This window comes from Fundulus heteroclitus, chromosome 8 (assembly GCF_011125445.2).
Source record: "Fundulus heteroclitus isolate FHET01 chromosome 8, MU-UCD_Fhet_4.1, whole genome shotgun sequence".
In the NCBI taxonomy this organism is placed as follows: domain Eukaryota; kingdom Metazoa; phylum Chordata; class Actinopteri; order Cyprinodontiformes; family Fundulidae; genus Fundulus; species Fundulus heteroclitus.
Genome location: NC_046368.1, coordinates 2,062,572 through 2,082,166, shown reverse-complemented (window position 1 = coordinate 2,082,166; position 19,595 = coordinate 2,062,572). Strand labels below are relative to the sequence as shown.

At 45.4% G+C, this 19,595-nt stretch overlaps 2 protein-coding genes across 8 annotated transcripts; both read right to left on the bottom strand.

The window, feature by feature from the left end:
* atp6v1g1 (ATPase H+ transporting V1 subunit G1) lies at nt 1-4,110 on the bottom strand. Its single transcript, XM_021316403.2, has 3 exons — nt 3,911-4,110; nt 1,266-1,366; nt 1-529 (listed from the first exon to the last, which is right to left on the bottom strand). The coding sequence occupies exons 1-3, from the start codon at nt 3,990-3,992 to the stop codon at nt 356-358; spliced, it is 357 nt and encodes a 118-aa protein (XP_021172078.1). The 5' UTR covers nt 3,993-4,110; the 3' UTR covers nt 1-355.
* A 2,059-nt stretch (nt 4,111-6,169) lies between these two features.
* On the bottom strand, nt 6,170-18,360 carry epb41l4a (erythrocyte membrane protein band 4.1 like 4A). Of its 7 annotated transcripts, none has more exons than XM_036139857.1 (21): nt 17,738-18,360; nt 17,562-17,607; nt 17,396-17,474; nt 17,001-17,098; nt 16,852-16,927; nt 16,689-16,776; nt 16,521-16,609; nt 15,671-15,734; nt 15,508-15,599; nt 14,260-14,304; nt 14,070-14,182; nt 13,770-13,836; nt 13,622-13,693; nt 13,519-13,545; nt 13,174-13,233; nt 12,084-12,131; nt 11,903-11,956; nt 11,771-11,806; nt 7,933-8,001; nt 7,777-7,857; nt 6,170-7,701 (listed from the first exon to the last, which is right to left on the bottom strand). In XM_036139857.1, the coding sequence occupies exons 1-21, from the start codon at nt 18,005-18,007 to the stop codon at nt 7,614-7,616; spliced, it is 1,662 nt and encodes a 553-aa protein (XP_035995750.1). In that variant the 5' UTR covers nt 18,008-18,360; the 3' UTR covers nt 6,170-7,613. The 7 variants fall into 7 exon arrangements, with proteins under 7 accessions (XP_035995750.1, XP_035995749.1, XP_035995744.1 ...); XM_036139856.1 differs by having other exon boundaries at nt 6,170-7,857; nt 17,738-17,842; nt 17,906-18,360; XM_036139851.1 differs by having other exon boundaries at nt 6,170-7,857.
* Nucleotides 18,361-19,595: the final 1,235 nt, after the last annotated feature.

The window sequence follows — 19,595 nt, the reverse complement described above, 5'->3', positions numbered from 1 at the left end:
TTCAGCCAATCAGCATTCACTTTAATGTTTCATCATCACGTCACAAGCAACAGGAAGTCACATGGTCACAAACAGGAGAACTATATGGAATTACTAGTTTCACAATAAGACTTTTCTCTCCAGCCAATCAGGTTTCTAGATCACAGCAGAGTTGTGAGGCCGTCACACGATTGGCTGGATTCCTCACAATTTTATTTTGTTGAATTCTGGAAGGCTTTAAAGCAACAAACAGATTTATTTTGAAACATAAATACTTTGTAAACATCAGCACAAGAAATAACAACAACAGATCTGGACGAACTCAAAGCCCCGCCCATCAGGCTGGCCCCGCCCCTCAGGCTGGCCCCGCCCCCTCTCAGCCCGCCACGCGGTAGTTGGCGTGGAACTCCGGCTGGATGTCGCAGATGCGGCGCAGCAGCTCGTTCAGCACCGTCTCCCGGTTCCCCCGGTAACTGTCCTGGATGCGAGCCATGCGCTCCACCGTGTCCCGGTCCACCTCCACCGCGCTGTTCCCATGGGAACCCAGAGCCTGAGATCAAAGGGCGGCACGCAAAGACAGACAGGGGACGCGTCAACAACGCACCAATGAGGAGGAGGAGGAGGAAGAGGAGAGGAGGAAGAAAAGAGGAGGAAGAGAGGAAGAAGATAGGAGGGAAAGAGGAAGAAGATAGGAGGGAAAGAGGAAGAAAAAAGGAGGAAGAAGAGAGGAAGAGGAGAGGAGGAAGAAACGAGGAAATGAGGAAGAGTAAGAGAGGAAGAAGAGAGAAAGAGGAGAGGATAAAAAAGGAAGAGGAGAGGAGGAAAGAGGAAGAAAAGAGGAGGATGAGGGGAGGAAGAAAAGAGGTGGAAGAGAGGAAGAAGATAGGAGAAAAGAGGTGGAAGAGAGGAAGAAAAGAGGTGGAAGAGAGAAAGAAGAGAGGAAGAGGGGAGGAAGAAGATAGGAAGAGGGGATGAAGAAACGAGTTAGAAAGGAGGAGGAAACAAGAAAGAAAAGAGGAAGAAGAGAGAAAGAAACGAGGAAATGAGGAAAAAAGAGTAAGAGGAAGAAGAGAGAAAGGAGAGGACGAAAAAGGAAGAAAAGAGGAGGAAGAGGAGGAAAGAGGAAAAAAAGAGGAGGAAGAGATGAAGAGAGGAGGAGAGGAAAAAGAGTGGAAGAGGAAGAAACAAGAACAAAAAGAGGAGGAAGAGAGGAAGAAGATAGGAAGAGGGGAGGAGGAAACAGAAAAGAAGAGAGGAGAGTGTGAGGAGGAGGAGGAGTGACTCACGGCTGCCTCCTTGGTCTTGAACTCCTTCTCCCTCTGCAGGCGGTACTGCTCTATCTCAGCCTGCGCCTCCTCCTTGGCCTGCTTCAGGCGCCGGTTCTTACCTGGTCACATGACACACAGGGAGGCGTTTAGAACCAGAACCACAACCAGGACCAGGACTAGAACCAGGACCAGAACCAGGGGATCCAGAACCAGGACCAGAACCACAACCAGAACCAGGACCAGAACCAGGGGATCCAGAACCAGGACCAGAACCAGAACCAGAACCAGAGGAACCAGAACCAGGACCAGAGGACCCAGAACCAGGACCAGAACCAGGACCAGGACCAGGGGAACCAACCAGGCGCCGGTTCTTACCTGGTCACATGACACACAGGGAGGCGTTTAGAACCAGGACCAGAACCAGAACCAGAGGAACCAGAACCAGGACCAGAGGACCCAGAACCAGGACCAGAACCAGGACCAGAACCAGAGGACCCAGAACCAGGACCAGAACCAGAACCAGAACCAGAGGATCCAGAACCAGGACCAGAACCAGAGGAACCAACCAGGCGCCGGTTCTTACCTGGTCACATGACACACAGGGAGGCGTTTAGAACCAGAACCAGAACCAGGACCAGAACCAGGACCAGGACCAGAACCAGGACCAGGACCAGAGGACCCAGAACCAGAGGAACCAGAACCAGGACCACAACCAGGACCAGAACCAGAGGACCCAGAACCAGAACCAGGACCAGAACCAGGACCAGGACCAGGACCAAAGGAACCAGGACCAGAACCAGAACCAGGACCAGAACCAGAACCAGGGGAACCAGAACCAGGACCAGAACCAGAACCAGGACCAGAACCAGAACCAGGGGAACCAGAACCAGGACCAGAACCAGGACCAGAACCAGAGGAACCAACCAGGCGCCGGTTCTTACCTGGTCACATGACACACAGGGAGGTGTTTAGAACCAGAACCACAACCAGGACCAGAACCACAACCAGAACCAGAGGAACCAGGACCAGAACCAGAACCAGGACCAGAACCAGAACCAGGGGAACCAGAACCAGGACCAGAACCAGAACCAGAACCAGGGGAACCAGAACCAGGACCAGAACCACAACCAGGACCAGAACCAGAGGACCCAGAACCAGGACCAGAACCAGAACCAGAGGAACCAACCAGGCGCCGGTTCTTACCTGGTCACATGACACACAGGGAGGCGTTTAGAACCAGAACCAGGACCAGGACCAGAACCACAACCAGGACCAGAACCAGAACCAGAACCAGAACCAGGGGAACCAGAACCAGGGGAACCAACCAGGCGCCGGTTCTTACCTGGTCACATGACACACAGGGAGGCCTTTAGACACCAGAGGACCAGAACCAGAACCAGGACCTCGGTTCTGATCCAACATGGAAACAGAATCCTCCAACTCTGCCTAACCCCCCCCAGTGGGAGCGAGCAGGACCGTCCAAACCAGAACCGACACCAGAACCGGTCCTCTAGCTGGAAGCAGAGAGGCTTCAGGGAACCTTTTAGCTCCAACACCGACCCGATAGCTTCACGGCGGAACATCAGAACCCGTTAGTGGTACCAGCAGCTGGTAACCGGGTCATCCCGGTGCTTTACTGACCCGGTACGGACCGGTTCCCCTCGGTAAACCGGGTCTTCTCCCCCAGAACCCAGGACTGAAAAAGCAGAACCTCGTTGTTCAAGAGGTATCAGTGGTTCTGATGAGAGGAAGACGATCTGGGCCCGGAGGACCAGAACCGGGTCAGAGCTGAGTGGTACCAGCAGTTCTGACCCGTCTGCCACCAGAACACGGAGGCTGGACTCCAGCGCACCCGCCCAGGAACCGACCCGGTCCAGAAGTACCACTCCTGACCCGTGGTTCTGCTTCCGGTCCAGATGTGAGTTCTGGGCCTGAGGCCCCGGTTCCTCCAGGAGGCTGCAGGGTAGAAAGTGGTTCCGTGTAGAACTGGACCCAAGGCTGGGATCCAGAACCGGCTCGGTTCTTTGGTTCTTCTGGAAACAGAACCTCTGAACCCGTGTGTCTGGCCCGTGTCTGACGTCGGGGGAACCGGTACCAACCCAACGTTCCGGGTCAGCAACAGAGTTCTGCTGGAGGTTCTACCCAGGAAGACGTTCTGGAAGCATCTAGAACCAACTGGGTTTGACTCAGAACCGAGCCCTGCTTAGCCCAACGTTGAACCCGTCAGGGTGACGTCATCATCAAAGAACACCGACAGAACCTTCAGGGTTCTTTCTGTATGGCCCAGCCTCACCGGTTCTGGTACCGTTCCTCTGGCTCGCTGATGGTTCTGTTCCGGTTCTAGAACCGACAGCACGGCGGTCCTCTCGGAACCGATGGAGCGAGAGGACTCTGCTGATGCTCGAACCGGCCCCGGTTCGGTAAAATGTTCCGGTACCGACCGCGCAGCGGATGATTATATCAGAACCAACCGACTTTACCGCAGAGTTCTGCCGCGCCCCCGGTAGAACCGACCTGCAGGCCACTGGCCGGTTCTACCAGAACCAGCGAGCCCCAGTCGGAGCCTCCGGAGCCCGGTTCGGTTCTGACCCGGACACGGCGGGCCCACAGCGGGCCCACAGCAGCGGGCCGTCGGCCGCCGCTAAGCCGCCCCTCGTACTCACGCTTGCGGGCCTCGGTGACTTTCTCCGCGGCTCTCTTCTCGGCCTGCAGCAGCTGCTGGATCCCCTGAGACTGGCTCGCCATGGCGGATCAGAACTGGGTCAGAACCGCAGAAAAACACCGAAACGATGAAGGTCGCGAGGAGGATTGAAGCTTCCTCTGCAGTCAGCTGACGCTACGTCACAAGGCGGCGCGTCACGTGGCCCAGTCACGTGATCCAGCCGCGGCTCTGCTGCTTTTTTAAATAACTTTATTAATCAGAACACAATTTACAATTACACGTTTAAATAAGAACCTTTACATTCTTACAAAAAGAGAAATAAAATAATTATATACAGGAAATATAAATACATTAACAGACATTTACATTAAACCAGTGGAAGCATACAAATCCAATCTCCAAGTATAAATACATAAAACAAACGTATTTAAGGATTTAAAAACAACAATTAACATGTTAACTTTAGCATTTTAACGAGTCAAAGCACCAGAAATTGTCACTACAATTTTTTTGTATATGTCCATATTTGTCGGCTAAAAAAGATAAAGATGAATAGAAGATTTTGGGTTTGTTTTTAAAACATTAGTGAAGGTTTTTGATTTTTTCATTTACATATATTTATGTATGCTGGTGAAGATTCTCAGTCATCCAGGTCATGGTCATTCCAAAAAAAGGGTAAAAAAAATCAAAGCAACTGGACTTGTTTTCCGTAGTTGAAGACGTTTCGCTTCCTCTCCCGGAAGCTTTCTCAATTCAAAAAGTCTGGAGTAATGATGAGTAACAAGCTTTATACCATACCAAACAAAGGCCTATAATGGCTTAGATAACATGCAAATTCAACCGAAACAGGACCACCCCTTAGTAATGGGCGGTCGTTAAAGACATTAAGCCAGCGGAATGGACCGAAACTGGTCCACTCCTCTGTAACGAGGAGTCGTTAGAGTTGTTATTGGCTTGGCTTAAAGGAACGATGTTTTAATCACCTGAATGATATATATTTATGTACATATATTTATGTACAGTTCTGCTGCTTTGGTCCAATAAAAACCCAAAGTGTGGAACAAAATGTGAATTATGAACAGTTTAATAAAGGATTTAGAAATTATGGATGTAGAACAATATTAAAATAATTATTATAACCTGTAAAAAAAACAATCACTGGAGAGGAAAATAGTTTAGACTTTAATTGTGACTTTGCCAGGATGAGTTACTGGAAGACATTAATGGGTTGGTTCTGGTTCTGAACAGCGGATCTGGTGTTTAGTGACTTCAGGGTTTCACAGGAAGTGATCGTTGCAGGTTCTGACTCAGAGGGAAGGGTAATTAAAACCTCTAGATACAAATAAAACCAATAAATGAACTAAACTCTGTGTACATCAGCCATAAAACAGCAGAATAAGGCTTTTAAAACATTAAAAAAATTATTTATCGGAGAAAGTGCTGAGAATTATTGGGTAAAAATGTCTGGTTGGTCAAAAGATTATTGCTTCCCCATCAGGAAAGGTAATAAAAACATTAGAATGGAAAACAAACGCAAATCTGAATTATCAGCAAAATATTTGCACACAGAATACAGATCATTTTAATAATAAAGAAAAAAGAGTTGAAATAAAATGAGAAAGAAGTAATTTGCTCAGACTGAAGATCGCTGAAGGTTCCAGAACCAAGCTGGGCCTGGACTGGACCTTTTAACCCGCCTGTGTGCATAACGCAGAACTTCATAAAGGGATCTGAGACGAGCTGGTTCTGGTGGTATCAGGGCAGCAGGTCCAGTCCGGAGGTTCCTCCAGTCAGAAGTGATCAGAACCTCGGCACATCCTGTAGGCCAGGAGTCCGTCCCACCAGAACCAGCCAGAGGACCAGAACCCAGACACGGCAGGTAGAACATGGAGCTGCCGTTCTGGTGCCGGAGGAGGTTCCACCTGCATCAGGTTCCGTCGGTCCAGCTGCTTGTTAAAGGAACCGGACCGGTGCCGGGATCTTAGAACATCTCAAATGTTTTAGTTCCAGAGTTCATGTTTAAACATATTTAGACGGAATATTTACAGCCAGAAGGGTTCTGCTCTGTCCTGGTCCCAGGCTGCACATTCTCAGTGGACTGAGGTCTGTACTTTGACTAGGCCGTTCCCACACATGTGAATGGTTTAAACCTCTGCAGCGTTGCTTTAGCATTCAGGGAAACCCTGCGACCCGGTCTCAGGCAGACTGACACCGGTTCTGGTCCAGAACATGCCTGTGTTCAGCCCCATCATCACTCAGACCCAGTCCCAGTCCCTGCTGGTGAAAAACCGCCCCCAGCATGATGCTGCCACCACCGTGTTTCCCTGTGGAGACGGGGTTCTGGGGGGGGGGGACTCTAAGGAGCTGCCCATGTGCCTTTTAGCAAACTCAAACCCTGCCTTCTCATGTTAACTCTAAGTGAAGTCTTCTTTCTGGCCTCTCCTCTGTGGAGCGTACGGCTGGTTCTGGTCCGATAGGCAGAACCTCCGGTCTCTGCTGTGGACCTCTGCAGCTCCTCCGGGTGCTGACCTCTCTGCCTCTCTGATGAACACCCTCCTGGCCCGGTCTGGAGTTCTGGTGGGCGGTTCTCTCCTGGCCCGGTCTGGAGTTCTGGTGGGCGGTCCTCTCCTGGTCTGGAGTTCTGGTGGGCGGTCCTCTCCTGGCCCGGTCTGGAGTTCTGGTGGGCGGTTCTCTCCTGGCCCGGTCTGGAGTTCTGGTGGGCGGTCCTCTCCTGGAGTTCTGGTGGGCGGTTCTCTCCTGGAGTTCTGGTGGGCGGTCCTCTCCTGGCCCGGTCTGGAGTTCTGGTGGGCGGTCCTGGTCCGGTTGTTGTGGTACCAGACGAGGAACCTGATGGTTCTCCAGGGGAACGTCAGAGAGCTCCTGGGTCCTCATGGTGGCTCCGCCTCCTGCTCGGTGCTGCACCTCTGGACTCTTCCTGCTAAGGTGTGTTTCTCTGGACTGGTCATGTGACCTCGGGCTGCACACAGGTGGACACACCCTCAGGTTGCTGAGGCGTGTCTCTTCCTTCTTGCAGGCGGAGTGAAGAACCGTCTAGAAGGTAGAGGACCACGCAGCGAGGCCATTGGTCCAGGGACCTGCAGCTGGGCGGCAGCTCTGGACGCTGACATCAGGATCCTGAGGGACAGCCGGCTAAATGAAACCCTCCGTCTCTCCCTGAGCGCCGCTGAATCAGCGGGAATTTCATCTCGGCTGCTTACTCCTCTCTGCTACTTTAAATCTGCAGGGATGTAACGTCCTCCTTCATGTCGCCACGTTTCCATCCAGTTTCCTGTTGCCCTGCTCCAGAGTCTCTCTGCCACCGCAGAGGTCATCATGAAGCAGCTAACTTCCTCCTAGAGTCGCTTCATGAACGCCGCGTTAGCTTGACGTTCCTCTTTAGCCACGTTGGTCGTCCATTTTTGTCTTGGAGGTTTTCTCGCCGGGTTCTTTGTCTGGTTTGCAGCCTCTCTGTGTGTTTTCCCTTCTCATCGCATGTTCAGTGACTCTAAAAGGTTCAAAGCGTCCTGATGGGGGGGGGGGGGGGGCATACACCTGTCCACCTGGCCGCCATGACTGCCAGCGCCTGCTATGCTCTCTTTCTGTCTCTAAACAGCTTTACACACATTAAAGGCTTTAAATGTAACAGTGCTCAGCATTTGTTTAATCTCATTGTCCCGATACAAAGAAACCAGACCCCCCCCCCGTCATGGACCGGCTGGCGTCCCCTCTGCTGGACAGGAAGAGACGGTAGCCATGGTGACAGAGAGAGGCGGCACCATCTCCACTTTAGAGCTAAAATACAAAGACGAAGGTAAGCATGACCATATTTGTACTTCCAGTGTACCACCTGTTGATGACATCACTGACTGCAGCTCTGAAGCAGACGCCGACCGCAGACGCCGTCGCCCCCTTGGAGAACGCCGCCTTCTCATTGGCTGCTCTGAAACTCTGCAGCCCAGAAAAATAAATCAAACTTTGTCTTTCTCTTCTTTCACTCAATTCATTTACTTGTTCTGTCCTTACCTCACTTCCTTATATGGTATTTCCTCTGTCTGTCGATCCATCAAACCTTCAGGCTCCACCAGCTGCTTCCTGTCAACATCAAGCTACTGATTTCTGATCTACTGAAGTCATGGCGAGCGCCAGCGGCGCCGTTAGGGCCCTGAAGCGCGGCGCCGCAGCCCGGCCCACTCATAGCTGCAGAAACCGGACCTGACTGATATTAAACGATTCAGACAAACTCACATCTTCCTGTTTTTTCCTGTTAAGCCACCTAACTCTGACAAGAAATTTACTGTAAAACTTTTAAGAAATTCTGACTCCTCAGAAGATTGAATTTTTTCAGATGTGTTCAAACTTTTAACCTTTTCTTCTTTTCTTAGATATTTGACCTTGCTTTGTAATCTATTCCTCATTTTTTGCACATGGACTCCAACAGAAAAACAAAATGTTTTGATTCCAAAAAATTAAGTAAAAACAAAACAACTGGACTTGTTTTCCGTAGTTGAAGATGTTTCTCTATGGAGGACCAAGTCTTCCAGATCTAAAAATAAATACAGAAATAAATAAATGCTCAATAAATAAATAAGCATACAATTAATTGCCACCAAATTAATAAATGTAGGTAGAAATTAAATTATACAGTGAGACATAAATGTATATATCTCTTTTAATTAGCTTATTCTTTTATTCGCCTTTGTAATAATTACCTTATTTATTTATTGTGCGTTATAATCTTCAACTTTATTTATTAATTACTTATATTTTTTAAGTATTTATTTTTGTGCATGTTATAATATTTTTCTCTGTTTTATTCTTCCTTTGTATTTTTTTACCCTATATATTTCTGTGATGCTATTTATTTCTGCCTGTCCTTTTTACATTTCTGTATGCATTTCTGCCTCATTATGCAAATGAGGAGGGGCTGTGTCTTAAGGGCTCATCTTCTTCCCATTGGTTGGTTAGCATTTTACTGCGTCGGTCAAATCTACATGGCTTTTCCCCGCACTAAAGCTTAAGTAATTTCAAACTCAGCAGGCAGACGTTCAGTGTCCAACCTCTTAAGGAAAGCTGCTAATAGACTGGAAGAATTAGAACGCTGTACATTTGGGATTTGAATGTTTTTCGGTGGTTTCAGATTCGGCTTTTACAGATCAGTAACTCATCGGCGGATGATTTCTTCTACAAAGCAGACACCTCTCTTTGACCACAGCAAGGCAGACAGTGAGCTACAACCGTAGTTTCCTCAAAACGAGTCTCCCATCGCGCTGGGTGAATTACATTGGACCCTATGCAGAGCTCGCTTGATAAGAAAATACTGTAGTTGATTATAAAAGGCACAATATGAATTATCAGATTCACATCCAGGCAATAAAAAGCACTACAGATTATCATTATTCTATCCATGTTGGTCTAATTTGTGAAGGAGGTGGAGTTTCATCAAGCCGATCCAACATTTCCCCTCAGCTGCAACACTTGGAGTTCATGCTGCGTCTTTACGCATGATCCAGCACCGCAGTGAAGTTGGTTTGAATTTGGTTATTGGACATTACAGCTCCGCGCAGTCAGCGGGATCTAGCTCATGGTTAATCCGGTTGAGGGACTCCGATTTCGGCCAGCGTCTCTCAGCTGCTCCCTCCTCCCACACGCGGTGGTGCAGTTAGAGACCATCAAAAAACTTTTGAACCAAGCTCTCTTGAGAAATAAAAAACAATAAATGTATTATCTTGTGACCAGCTAAGATAAACTAATATAAATTGATGCCAATAGATAAAAATCTGTAAGGCACACTTGTTTTTATTAATTTTTAAGCTATTTTCAATTTTCAAGACAAAAATTTGGACTTTTCTTCAATAGCTTCCAGGTCATGTGACCCACTCACTCAAATTCTTTGTGAAATTGTTCTACTACTTCAGCCAACTATTGTCTTTGAATAGATCTTAAAAATTGAAAATAGCTTAAAATGGAATAAAAAGAAGGGTGCCTTACAAATGTTATTTAGTGGCATGATTTTATATTAGTTTTGTCATAGGTGGTCACAAAATACGGAATTTATTGATTTTTGTTTCTCAAGAGTGCTTGATTCAAAGGTTTTTTGACGGTCCCTAAATGCACCACGCGTGTGGGAGGAGGGAGCAGCTGAGAGACGCTGGCCGAAATCGGAGCCCCTCAACCGGATCAACCATGAGCTAGATCCTGTTGACTCCGTGGAGTCAACGGGACTTTTATAATCAACTACAGTATTTTCTTATCAAGCGAGCTCTGCATAGGGTCCAATGTAATTCACCCGGCGCGATGGGAGACTCGCTTTGAGGAAACTATGGTTGTAGCTCACTGCCTGCCTTGCTGTGGTTGCGGAGAGGTGTCTGTTTTGTAGAATAAATCATCCGCCGATGAGTTATTGATCTGGAAAACCGAATCTGAAACCACAGAAAAACATTCAGATCCCAAATGTACAGCGTTCTAATTCTTCCAGTCTATTAGCAGCTTTCCTTAAGAGGTCGGACACTGAACGTCTGCCTGATGAGATTGACATTACTTAAGCTTTAGTGCGGGGAAAAGCCATGTAGATTTGACCGACGCAGTAAAATGCTAACCAACCAATGGGAAGAAGTTCAGCCCTTAAGACACAGCCCCTCCTCATTTGCATAATGAGGCAGAAATGCATACAGAAATGTAAAAAGGACAGGCAGAAATGTAAAAACGACAGGCAGAAATAAATAGCATCACAGAAATATATAGGGTAAAAAAATACAAAGGAAGAATAAAACAGACAAAAATATTATAACATGCACAAAAATAAATACTTAAAAATATAAGTAATTAATAAATAAAGTTGAAGATTATAACGCACAATAAATAAATAAGGTAATTATTACAAAGGCGAATAAAAGAATAGGCTAATTAAAAGAGATATATACATTTATGTCTCACTGTATAATTTAATTTCTACCTACATTTATTAATTTGGTGGCAATTAATTGTATGCTTATTTATTTATTGAGCATTTATTTATTTCTGTATTTATTTTTAGATATGGAAGACTTGGTCCTCCATATTTCTCTTCCTCTCCAGGAAGCTTTCTCAATTCAAAAAGTCTGGAGTAATGTGGAGCTCCACCCCTTAGTATGTCTTTAACAACCGCCCATTACTAAGGGGTGGACCTGTTTCTGCTGAATCTGCATGTTATCTAAGCCATTACAGGCCTTTGTTAGGCAGTAGTATAAAGCTTGATGCTCCACATTACTCCAGACTTTTTGATTTGAGAAAGCTTCCTGGAGAGGAAGAGAAACGTCTTCAACTACGGAAAACAAGTCCAGTTGCTTTGTTTTTTACTTAATTTTTTTTGGAATGACCATGACCTGATGACTGAGAATCTTCACCAGTAAAATGTTTTGACTTTTTGTGAAATCTGTGTCAGATCTCCGTAAAGAGACGAGTCGGGAAAATGTCCAAGCAGCTGAGATGTTCTTGCAGAGGCAGGAGGGACGTTTTGCTCAGCGGCTCGTCTCTGATGCAGGAAGCAAACCTGTGAGCTGAGACACTTTGACCCACTTACAGGTGCACAAACACCTGTTGTGACTCAGTGGTGGCAGAACTGATGACGCCGGCACTGGTTGTATGGAAAACAAAAGAAATCCAAACATATCTGCTTTTTTTCTTGAAGATATGAAATAAATTCAGATTTTGGGGTTAATGCTGTTTTTTTGTTGCTGTTTTTACTGCAGCGTATATTTAATTGTCTTATTATATGAAATCAGGAGCAGTTTAAAAACATGTGGGGCTTCGGGTCTAACGGCGCCTCTGGTGAGTACTGTGGCAGTTCTGCTAGTATTCTAGTGTAGTTTGGACCAGGACTTACAGGATGCGTTTCCTTATTTGGGCGTCAGGACTCCACCTACAAACACATAATTAGCATTAGCTGCAGCTAAGCTAACCCTAACCTGGATGGCTGTGTTACTGCGGTGACCTCAGAGAGCAAACCTTTTCTTACCGTCTGCTGCGTCGCTCGCCGTTACTCGTCCGTTCACAGTCGCTGCCGCTGGACCTGCCAATCAGAACCAGAACCAGAACCAGAAATACTTTAATAATCCCAGAGGGAAATTATTTACAATGTGACAAAAAAATGTTCTCCGGCCATTTTGTTTCACAGCAGGTGACGGAAATCTGATCACCTTCTCTGTCTTCTGATTGGTCGATCACCATCGAGACTTCTGCTCCGCCTGAAACACCCACAGGTTGGTTAGTTAGTTAGTTAGTTAGTTAGTTAGTTAGTTAGTTAGTTAGTTAGTTAGTTAGTTAGTTAGTTAGTTAGTTGGCTATTTTTAAGTTAATTGGTTAGTTAGCATTATATTTATTACACAGTGAGAAAAGTAATTCAATAGTGAGATGTAAGTCAGTAATTATTAAGTTACTTGCTTAGCTAGTCAAGAAATAGTCAGCCTGTAAATTAATCCCAGAGTTAGTAAATCAGTTATCCAGCTAGTAAATTAGTTAGTTGGCATGTAATTTAGTCAGACAGTCACCAAAGTCATCCACTAATTAGTTAAGTTAGTAAGTCAGCAAATTGGTCTGAGTATGGTCTTAGTTACTTCACCTGTCTGCAAGTTAGTTAGTTAGTTAGTTAGTTAGTTAGTTAGTTCGTTCGTTCAGAGGTCAGTTAGCAAATTGGTTAGTCAACAAAAGTAGATCAGTAATCAGTAAGTTAGCTACTTAGCCAGGAAGAAAAACAGTCAGGAAAATAATTCAGTAGTTAGTAAACAACTTAACCAGTCAGCAAACCAGTGAGTTAGTTATTGAAGTACACACATTAGTTAATTATTTCAGTAGATAGTTACTTAGTTAGCATGCCAGTTACCCAGACAGCAAATTTGTTTTGTAGTTTAGTGAGTCAGCAAATTAGTCAGTTAATGCTAGCAAATTAGTTAACTGGTTAGTTACTTAGTTAACATATAATTTAGTTATTCAGTCAGCAAATAGTTCAGGAATCAGTTAGTTCGCTTGTCGGCAAATGATTTCAGTAGTTGGGTAATTAGTTAGTTGGCAACTAGAAAATGTTTTCAGTAGTTAGTAAGTTAGCCAGTCAACAACTTAACTAGTTACCATGTAATTTAGTCAGGAAATTAAATAAGTAGTTAGTCAGCAAGTTAGCTTAGTGGTTAGTCTGTCAGCAAATGAGTTAGTACACCAATCAGCAAATTAGTTTATTAGTTAGTTAGCATGTGATTTAGTTAGCCAGGCAGCAATTAGTTGTTTTTTTTTTACCTCTGTGGTCCTCCTTGTTCTTCTCTCGTGTTTGGTGGGAACTTTGGGTTGAAAAGGCCTCTGAAATCAGCCAGAATGTTAATCAGATTACATCCAGAACAAGTGTCTGCATGACAGAACAGGAGGAACATTTAACATCCATGAAAAGCTGTAGCAGAAATGCAGCAGAGATTACACAGTGTGCAGGATTCACATTACCAGATGTCACGTGAGTAATAATCAGAATACTATGCAACAACTGGAAGATATTGACTTGTACACAACTATTAATTAAATTATTTCATTCAGGTCTTCTTGACTTGTAATCAGATTACATGACGAGTAATTATTGGCCACGGGACGTACGTGATGTAGAGATCTTGATTAGAAGTCCTGTAATTTAATTAGGGGACAATTAAATAACAGGTGCTATAATCATGTTGTATGGATGTAATAAAGGTTTGTTTACATTATGTAGTGGCTATTTTCCCATGGTGCATTGGGCTTCAGGTGGTCACCTTTAGGTCCATCCTCTGATCTGCTGTAAGGGGGGGGGGGGTGGTTAGCATCATCACAAGGCCTCATCATAAGACACCATGGTACCATCTCTCTCTGACCTTTGAACTGCAGCAGGCGCCATCTTCCTGGTTATCGGTTCGCTGTTTACTCCTGCGTTGTGATTGGCTGACAGAAACCAAAGGGGTGGAACCAGTGAATTTAGTACAAATATAATTCTTATGTTACACAAACACAGTTGGAACATATGCTGTTAAGAAATTTCTTGACAATCCTGACATCAAAATGTAGATAATGAAATGTATTTCTTTAAAAGCTTTTGATATTAAGTATTTTATTTTGAGGAATGGTAAACAGGAAGTTAATGCTTTTAAATAAACAATGACAGGAAGTTGACGTACTGCACTGCGTTGTTTTCAGACAGTCATCCGTTATTGTTTTGGGGTTAAATGCTCGGCTTTTCTGCTTGTTGCCCTTCAGCCGAGGAAGACTTAGAGATGAAGAACGAGTGACACTGGAGGCCGAAGAGCAAACACAATAAACTGTGACATGAGGAAAACTCCCAGTAACAAAGCTAAACAAACGGTTTACCTGCTGAGTCTCAGACGCTGCGTCGGAGCATTCCCCCCCGACATCCTGCAAACACAAAACAGCTTTATTTGTTCCTCTGGTTTGTTATGTCTGCTTTTAAAAACGGATTTAGTTTCATGTTCTTCCAGTTTTGTTTTAGCCCATAACTTCCCTTCCTGTCTGAGGTGTTTCCCACACACCTGAGCTACCTGTGTGTCTACCTCTCCCCTTTCAGTCTTCATTATTGGTGTCGAGCTCTTCTAAGCTGGGATTGAGAGCTTGCTGGTTCTCCTGCAGCTCCTCTGCTCTGCAGCAGAACGTTAGGACCAACTGTGGACTTGGCCTGAACCAGCACACCTTATGGGTCCCTCCACAGCGGGCCTACTTGTTTTGACTCTTTTCAGGACGCTTAACTCCCTCCGCCTCTGAAAAGTTGCTACGATGTTTACCCTCGTTTATTTCTTTACTTCTTATTCTTTCTTTTTAGTTTGCTTTTCGTCGTCGGTCTTCTTCCGTTTACCTGTCTTTGTTTTCTGAGCAGAAATGATCCATTAGGTGGTTTCTCTGCATTACCGGCAGTCTGGAGCTTAAATGCTCCCACCTGAGCAGCAGCATCCTGGCTCTGATTGGTTGGTTCTGACTGGGAGTGGCGAATTTCTACAAATGGCAGCAGGACCAGTGGGAGGAGTCAGAGGACATCTGTCTTTTAGCAGATTATTTGTCTCATATTTTACTGTCAGGACATTGTGACAGTTTTAACAAATATGTAAAAAAATTAATTTAGACAAAAGTAATTATATTATGCAAAAGTTAACAGTTATCATAGTACAAAATTGTTGAATAATGAGTAGTTTAACGGATAAACGAGGCTCACAGAATGGAAACAGGAACCAGGAACACGGCAACCATGAGAGCAGCTGAGTAGATAGACGGAGGACCTGGCTGGTTATGGCTGAGCTAACAGGAGGGAAACCCAAAGTAAAGGCAGCAGGCAGAACATAAAGAGCTGATAGAACTACTGAAATAATAAAAACTGAAGCTAACTAATACAGGAACTGAATGTGATATATCAGAATACATAATTACCATAACTAGTGAACAGAAAACTAAACTAAGGTCAGGAACAAAGAGCTGAGGATGGATAATGCTGAAAGTGAAAAACAGGCTGCATGGATCCCCAGGAAGCGGCAGTAAGTGATCAAACCCCCGGGGGATCCTGACCCTCACCTCTTCTGCTGTGATGTCATTGCTGTGTGTCACCTGTGTTACCTGAAGAAGGTGTGATGTTCAACACAGCATCTCCACAGACGTTTGCAGTCACATCGATCATACGTGTGGAAGAAGAACGACGCCTCTGAGCCCTAAAGCACAGTCTGTTAATCATCTTCCTCACCCCGTCATCATCACCACCAGCCAGCCAATGGGAGCTCACGTTTCTGCAGCTGACTTGCAGCTCGAAGGTCTCCCCCTTAAAGTGCAGTTTGGTGATTCTCTGCCTGAAGAACAGGTGTAAGCCACATGGCCTCAGGAAGTGTACCATTGATATGAATTATTATATATTATCGCATTGCATTACATTATGTACTGGAGCAGAGTACAGCTGCGTTAGCAGTGCAGGATGCTAGCTCGTTAATCGCAGAATTATTGATTCCCTCACTTCTTGCCATCTTAAACGGTGGTATTGCTGATAGAGCCGTTTCCAATATAGGTCCTTTTATACCTAATAGCAGCGTTAGGTACCGTAGTGTTGACTACGGTATTCTTATATCCTAGAAGAACATCGTGTTGGGATTAAAGGTGCAGCTTTAAACCCGTTTTATTTGTATAAGTTTCTTTATTCATACAGAAGAAGTCAGTTTCACTTTTCTCTATTTTTCATTAGTTCCTCTCCAGGATTTGAGGTTTTGAAAAATCACAGTTTATGCAGATGACTGTCAGATTTATGTCCCTGTGGAGCCAGACTGTCTTTGCTCCATCCAGCCTCTCCTACAGCGGCATAAAAGCCTGGATGGCCATGAATTATATGAGCTTTAATGAAATCTCACCTTTTAACCGGTCCATGTGAGCAAGTACATACTTCACTTTAAAATCCTTCTCTTGGCTTTTAAACAAACTAATGCTGCATTTTTGTTACATTTCCACAGGACCGCTACACTTCTGCTCCCAAAGGAGCGGCGCAGTGCGACAATGATAAAATCATTATTTCAGTAACCTGATGATTTTCTGAAGTTTAAACCAAATTGATTGATGGTTGGTGACGTGCAGGGAGGTCTCACTCTTACCAGAAATACTTTCCCACCAGCACTTTGTTCTTGAAGATGACCACAGCCACTGGAGTGGGACCCAGGAAGTACTCGGTGCGGTTCTCACCCTGCAGTAAACAGACAGAACCATGAGGCCAGTGTGGTAATGTGGTGATGAGTGTAATGATCGTTGGATGGTGAACGTACGCAGGCGGCGAACAGGGTGACGCCGTACATCTGCAGAGAGCTGCAGAGGAGCAGGAAGTGGTTCTGAGCGTGAAGGCGAGAGACGCCACTGGACAGGAACAGAGAGTCATTAACCGATTGACTCATTGATCCAAACCTGTGATTGACTGAACTTCCTGAGTACCTCAGTGTTTTCCAGATGAGCTGAACTTCCTGTTCATCTTCAGACGTCTCATCCTCGCTGTGATCCCCTCGGTCCACTGAGACAAGCAGAACAATAGAGATCCTGGTGCTGCTCCGACATCATGGATCAGTGATTGTTGGTGTTCCTACCCTGCTGCATCAGAGCCAAAAGGTGAGGTCTGAGGTGGGTGGGGCATGGCAGAACACCTCTGCGGATGTCCTGACGGACCTGCAGGTAAAACAGACCCCTGACCCCACAAACACCTGTGTTACACCTGCTGCTGCACAGAAACAGGTGGCTAATGGCAGATGGTGATCAAATGAAACTCAGTGTCTCATTTCAGTCTGCTACTGTGGAGTGCCCCCTAGTGGAGTCCTCAGGGAACAGGTGCAACACACCTGAAGAACAGGTGAGCTTAAACAAAGCAGCTTTAAAAGGCAAGAATAGCTCTGAACTTTGACCATGGAGATCGTTTAAGTTTCATAACTGCAGTTTTATTGGTCTCACACTGAACCCTGTGAACCCAAAGCAGGACAAACTGTACCGGCTTGTTTCTTCTTTCAGCTTCGTCGGATCTTCTACGTAGAATTTTACTCCAAAGTAGAAAATGTATGGAGGCCCGACTGGGACAAAAAAGGAGAAAACATTATTAAAACCTGAAATAATAAAAAAAAAAGGTTCAGGTGCAATTAGAAAATGTTTGTTCTTACTGAGCTGTCGGTGCTGCTGCACAGTTTTGGTCGGATCCAACCAGAACTGAGACAGAAACGGAAAAATGATACCTAATAATTACCTGTACTCACACACCTGGACACACTTTTACCCACATGCACCTGCAGACACACCTGGCCACACACCTGACCTGTCAACCTTTAGTTATTCTCACCGAACGCTGGTTGCAGTCACAAAATCTGAGTCCAAAGAACTGGACCTGGACCAGGTTCAGGTGAGCAAACACCTGCTCAAAGATGGCCGCCGCCTTCGATGATCTCTGAGGAGCAGAAGGTTGGAGTTGAGCAGCTTTGACAGCGAGAACGACGAGATGGACACTCACCGTGATGCCTTGCTCAGAGGTCAGAGTCAGCTTCCTGCCGTCCAACAGGAGAACCTCTCCATAAAACTCATCCCGGTTTCCACGGAAACACATCATCATCATCGCAGGCTGGAGCCAATCAGGAGCCAATCAGGAGCCAATCAGGAGCTGGGCAGCTAATCATTCATGACCCAACCAATCAGGAACTTGCTTTGGTTCAACGCCTCATTACATCTCTAGACGGGACAGAGCGAGCCGATCCAAGAGAGAATGATGGAACCGCAGAACATCTGCAGGAACAATAAAAATACCACGATCCTGACCGAGTCGCTAACGTGACCCGTGGGTCCGGTTCCGTGTGTCTGAACCCAAAGAGTCCCTGTGAAGGAACAGATGTGGGTTCAAAGACACGTAGACAAGTTGCCCACTGAGCTGCGTCTGGGTTTATAAATGTTTATAAATGTGTTAGTGAGAGCGACTGGCTGAATGTGGCTTCAGGTTACAGCGCTACAGTTCTATAAGTTCATTTATCATTTATGTAGCATTAGTTTAACAGGACAGGAGCCATCATGAAACTCTCCAGTTGGCTGCTGTTCCTCACCCAGTTCCCCTCAGTCCGTTTGGACCTCCAGGCTGGTCCCCTGATCTGACCAGCAGATCTGGAAAACAGGCGAGCGGTCCAAACGGGTCATTTTAACAGAACCTGGATCATCTTATTCAACAGCTACAAGGTTGAGTTCAAGTTTAAAGACACAAAATAAAATCTAATTCCATTAAGTGACACAAAGTTAAATGAGATTAAATTAGCACAGAGTGATTTAAAAATAGCTGCTGCATGATGGGAAACGAAGTCAGCAGATCTCACCTACGGTTCACCTTAATCTTCGTCGTCTCTTCTTCTCTTTCTGCTCTTCTTTGTTTGTTGTACTGTTGTCATGGAGACCCCCCCCCCCTTCATCCGGTTTATTTATTTATTTATTTATTTATTCATTTCCTGCAGGTGTTTCTATTTTACTTTTGTTTTCTCCTCATTGTATTTTATTTTATTCTATTTTTGATCAAACTGAATTTTGTGGGGGGAAAAACAATAAATGGTGGAAACTTTTAGAAAGGAAATCTTGTTAAAATGTGAAGAGATGAAGCCGAGGGATTCACAGGGCCAGTCCAGTTCTAGTCTGATGAAGAGCATCACAGCCGGTGCAGATTATCTCCTGAATCAGGCGTTAACGCCGGATCTGGTCACGTTTAATAAAGTCCATCATTAATGAGGTCAGACCTGAAGGTGTCACTGATCACTGCTCAACCCCCCAGAAATGAAGTTAAAAAGATATTCCCACAACGCAGGAGTAGCAGTTTCTAAAACAGGAACTTCCTTTTGTTTTTACCTTCTATTAAAAGTGTCCAGATGAATCTGATATTTCTCCTGAATGAAAGCGGATCAGCCAATCAGATCCTTCCTCTGCCAGCTCCTCTGGGCTTTAGATGTTTGATGTTTGGAGACGAGCTCCAGCTCTGTGAGGCTGGAGGACCTCCTCACCATCACCCTAATCTTCAGCTCCCTCCACTGATCCTCTATCAGCTTCAGATCCAGACTCTGACCGGGCCGATCCAGAACATTCATATACTTCCAGTCAAGAACTATTTAGGGGTATGAATAATTGTGGGCTGGGCTGAACCAGGTCAATCTGCTGCTCATTAATAACAGAAAATA

Coding starts and splice junctions, on each gene's coding strand:
- atp6v1g1 (XM_021316403.2), bottom strand. CDS start 3,992: ATGGCGAGCCAGTCTCAGGGGATCCAGCAGCTGCTGCAGGCCGAGAAG. Junction 1,367..3,910: donor AGTCACCGAGGCCCGCAAGC/GTGAGTACGAGG, acceptor TCATGTGACCAG/GTAAGAACCGGCGCCTGAAG. Junction 530..1,265: donor TCAAGACCAAGGAGGCAGCC/GTGAGTCACTCC, acceptor CTTTGATCTCAG/GCTCTGGGTTCCCATGGGAA.
- epb41l4a (XM_036139851.1), bottom strand. CDS start 18,007: ATGATGATGATGTGTTTCCGTGGAAACCGGGATGAGTTTTATGGAGAG. Junction 15,600..15,670: donor TGCAAGTCAGCTGCAGAAAC/GTGAGCTCCCAT, acceptor ACTGTGCTTTAG/GGCTCAGAGGCGTCGTTCTT. Junction 13,694..13,769: donor GCGCCTGCTGCAGTTCAAAG/GTCAGAGAGAGA, acceptor CCCCCCTTACAG/CAGATCAGAGGATGGACCTA.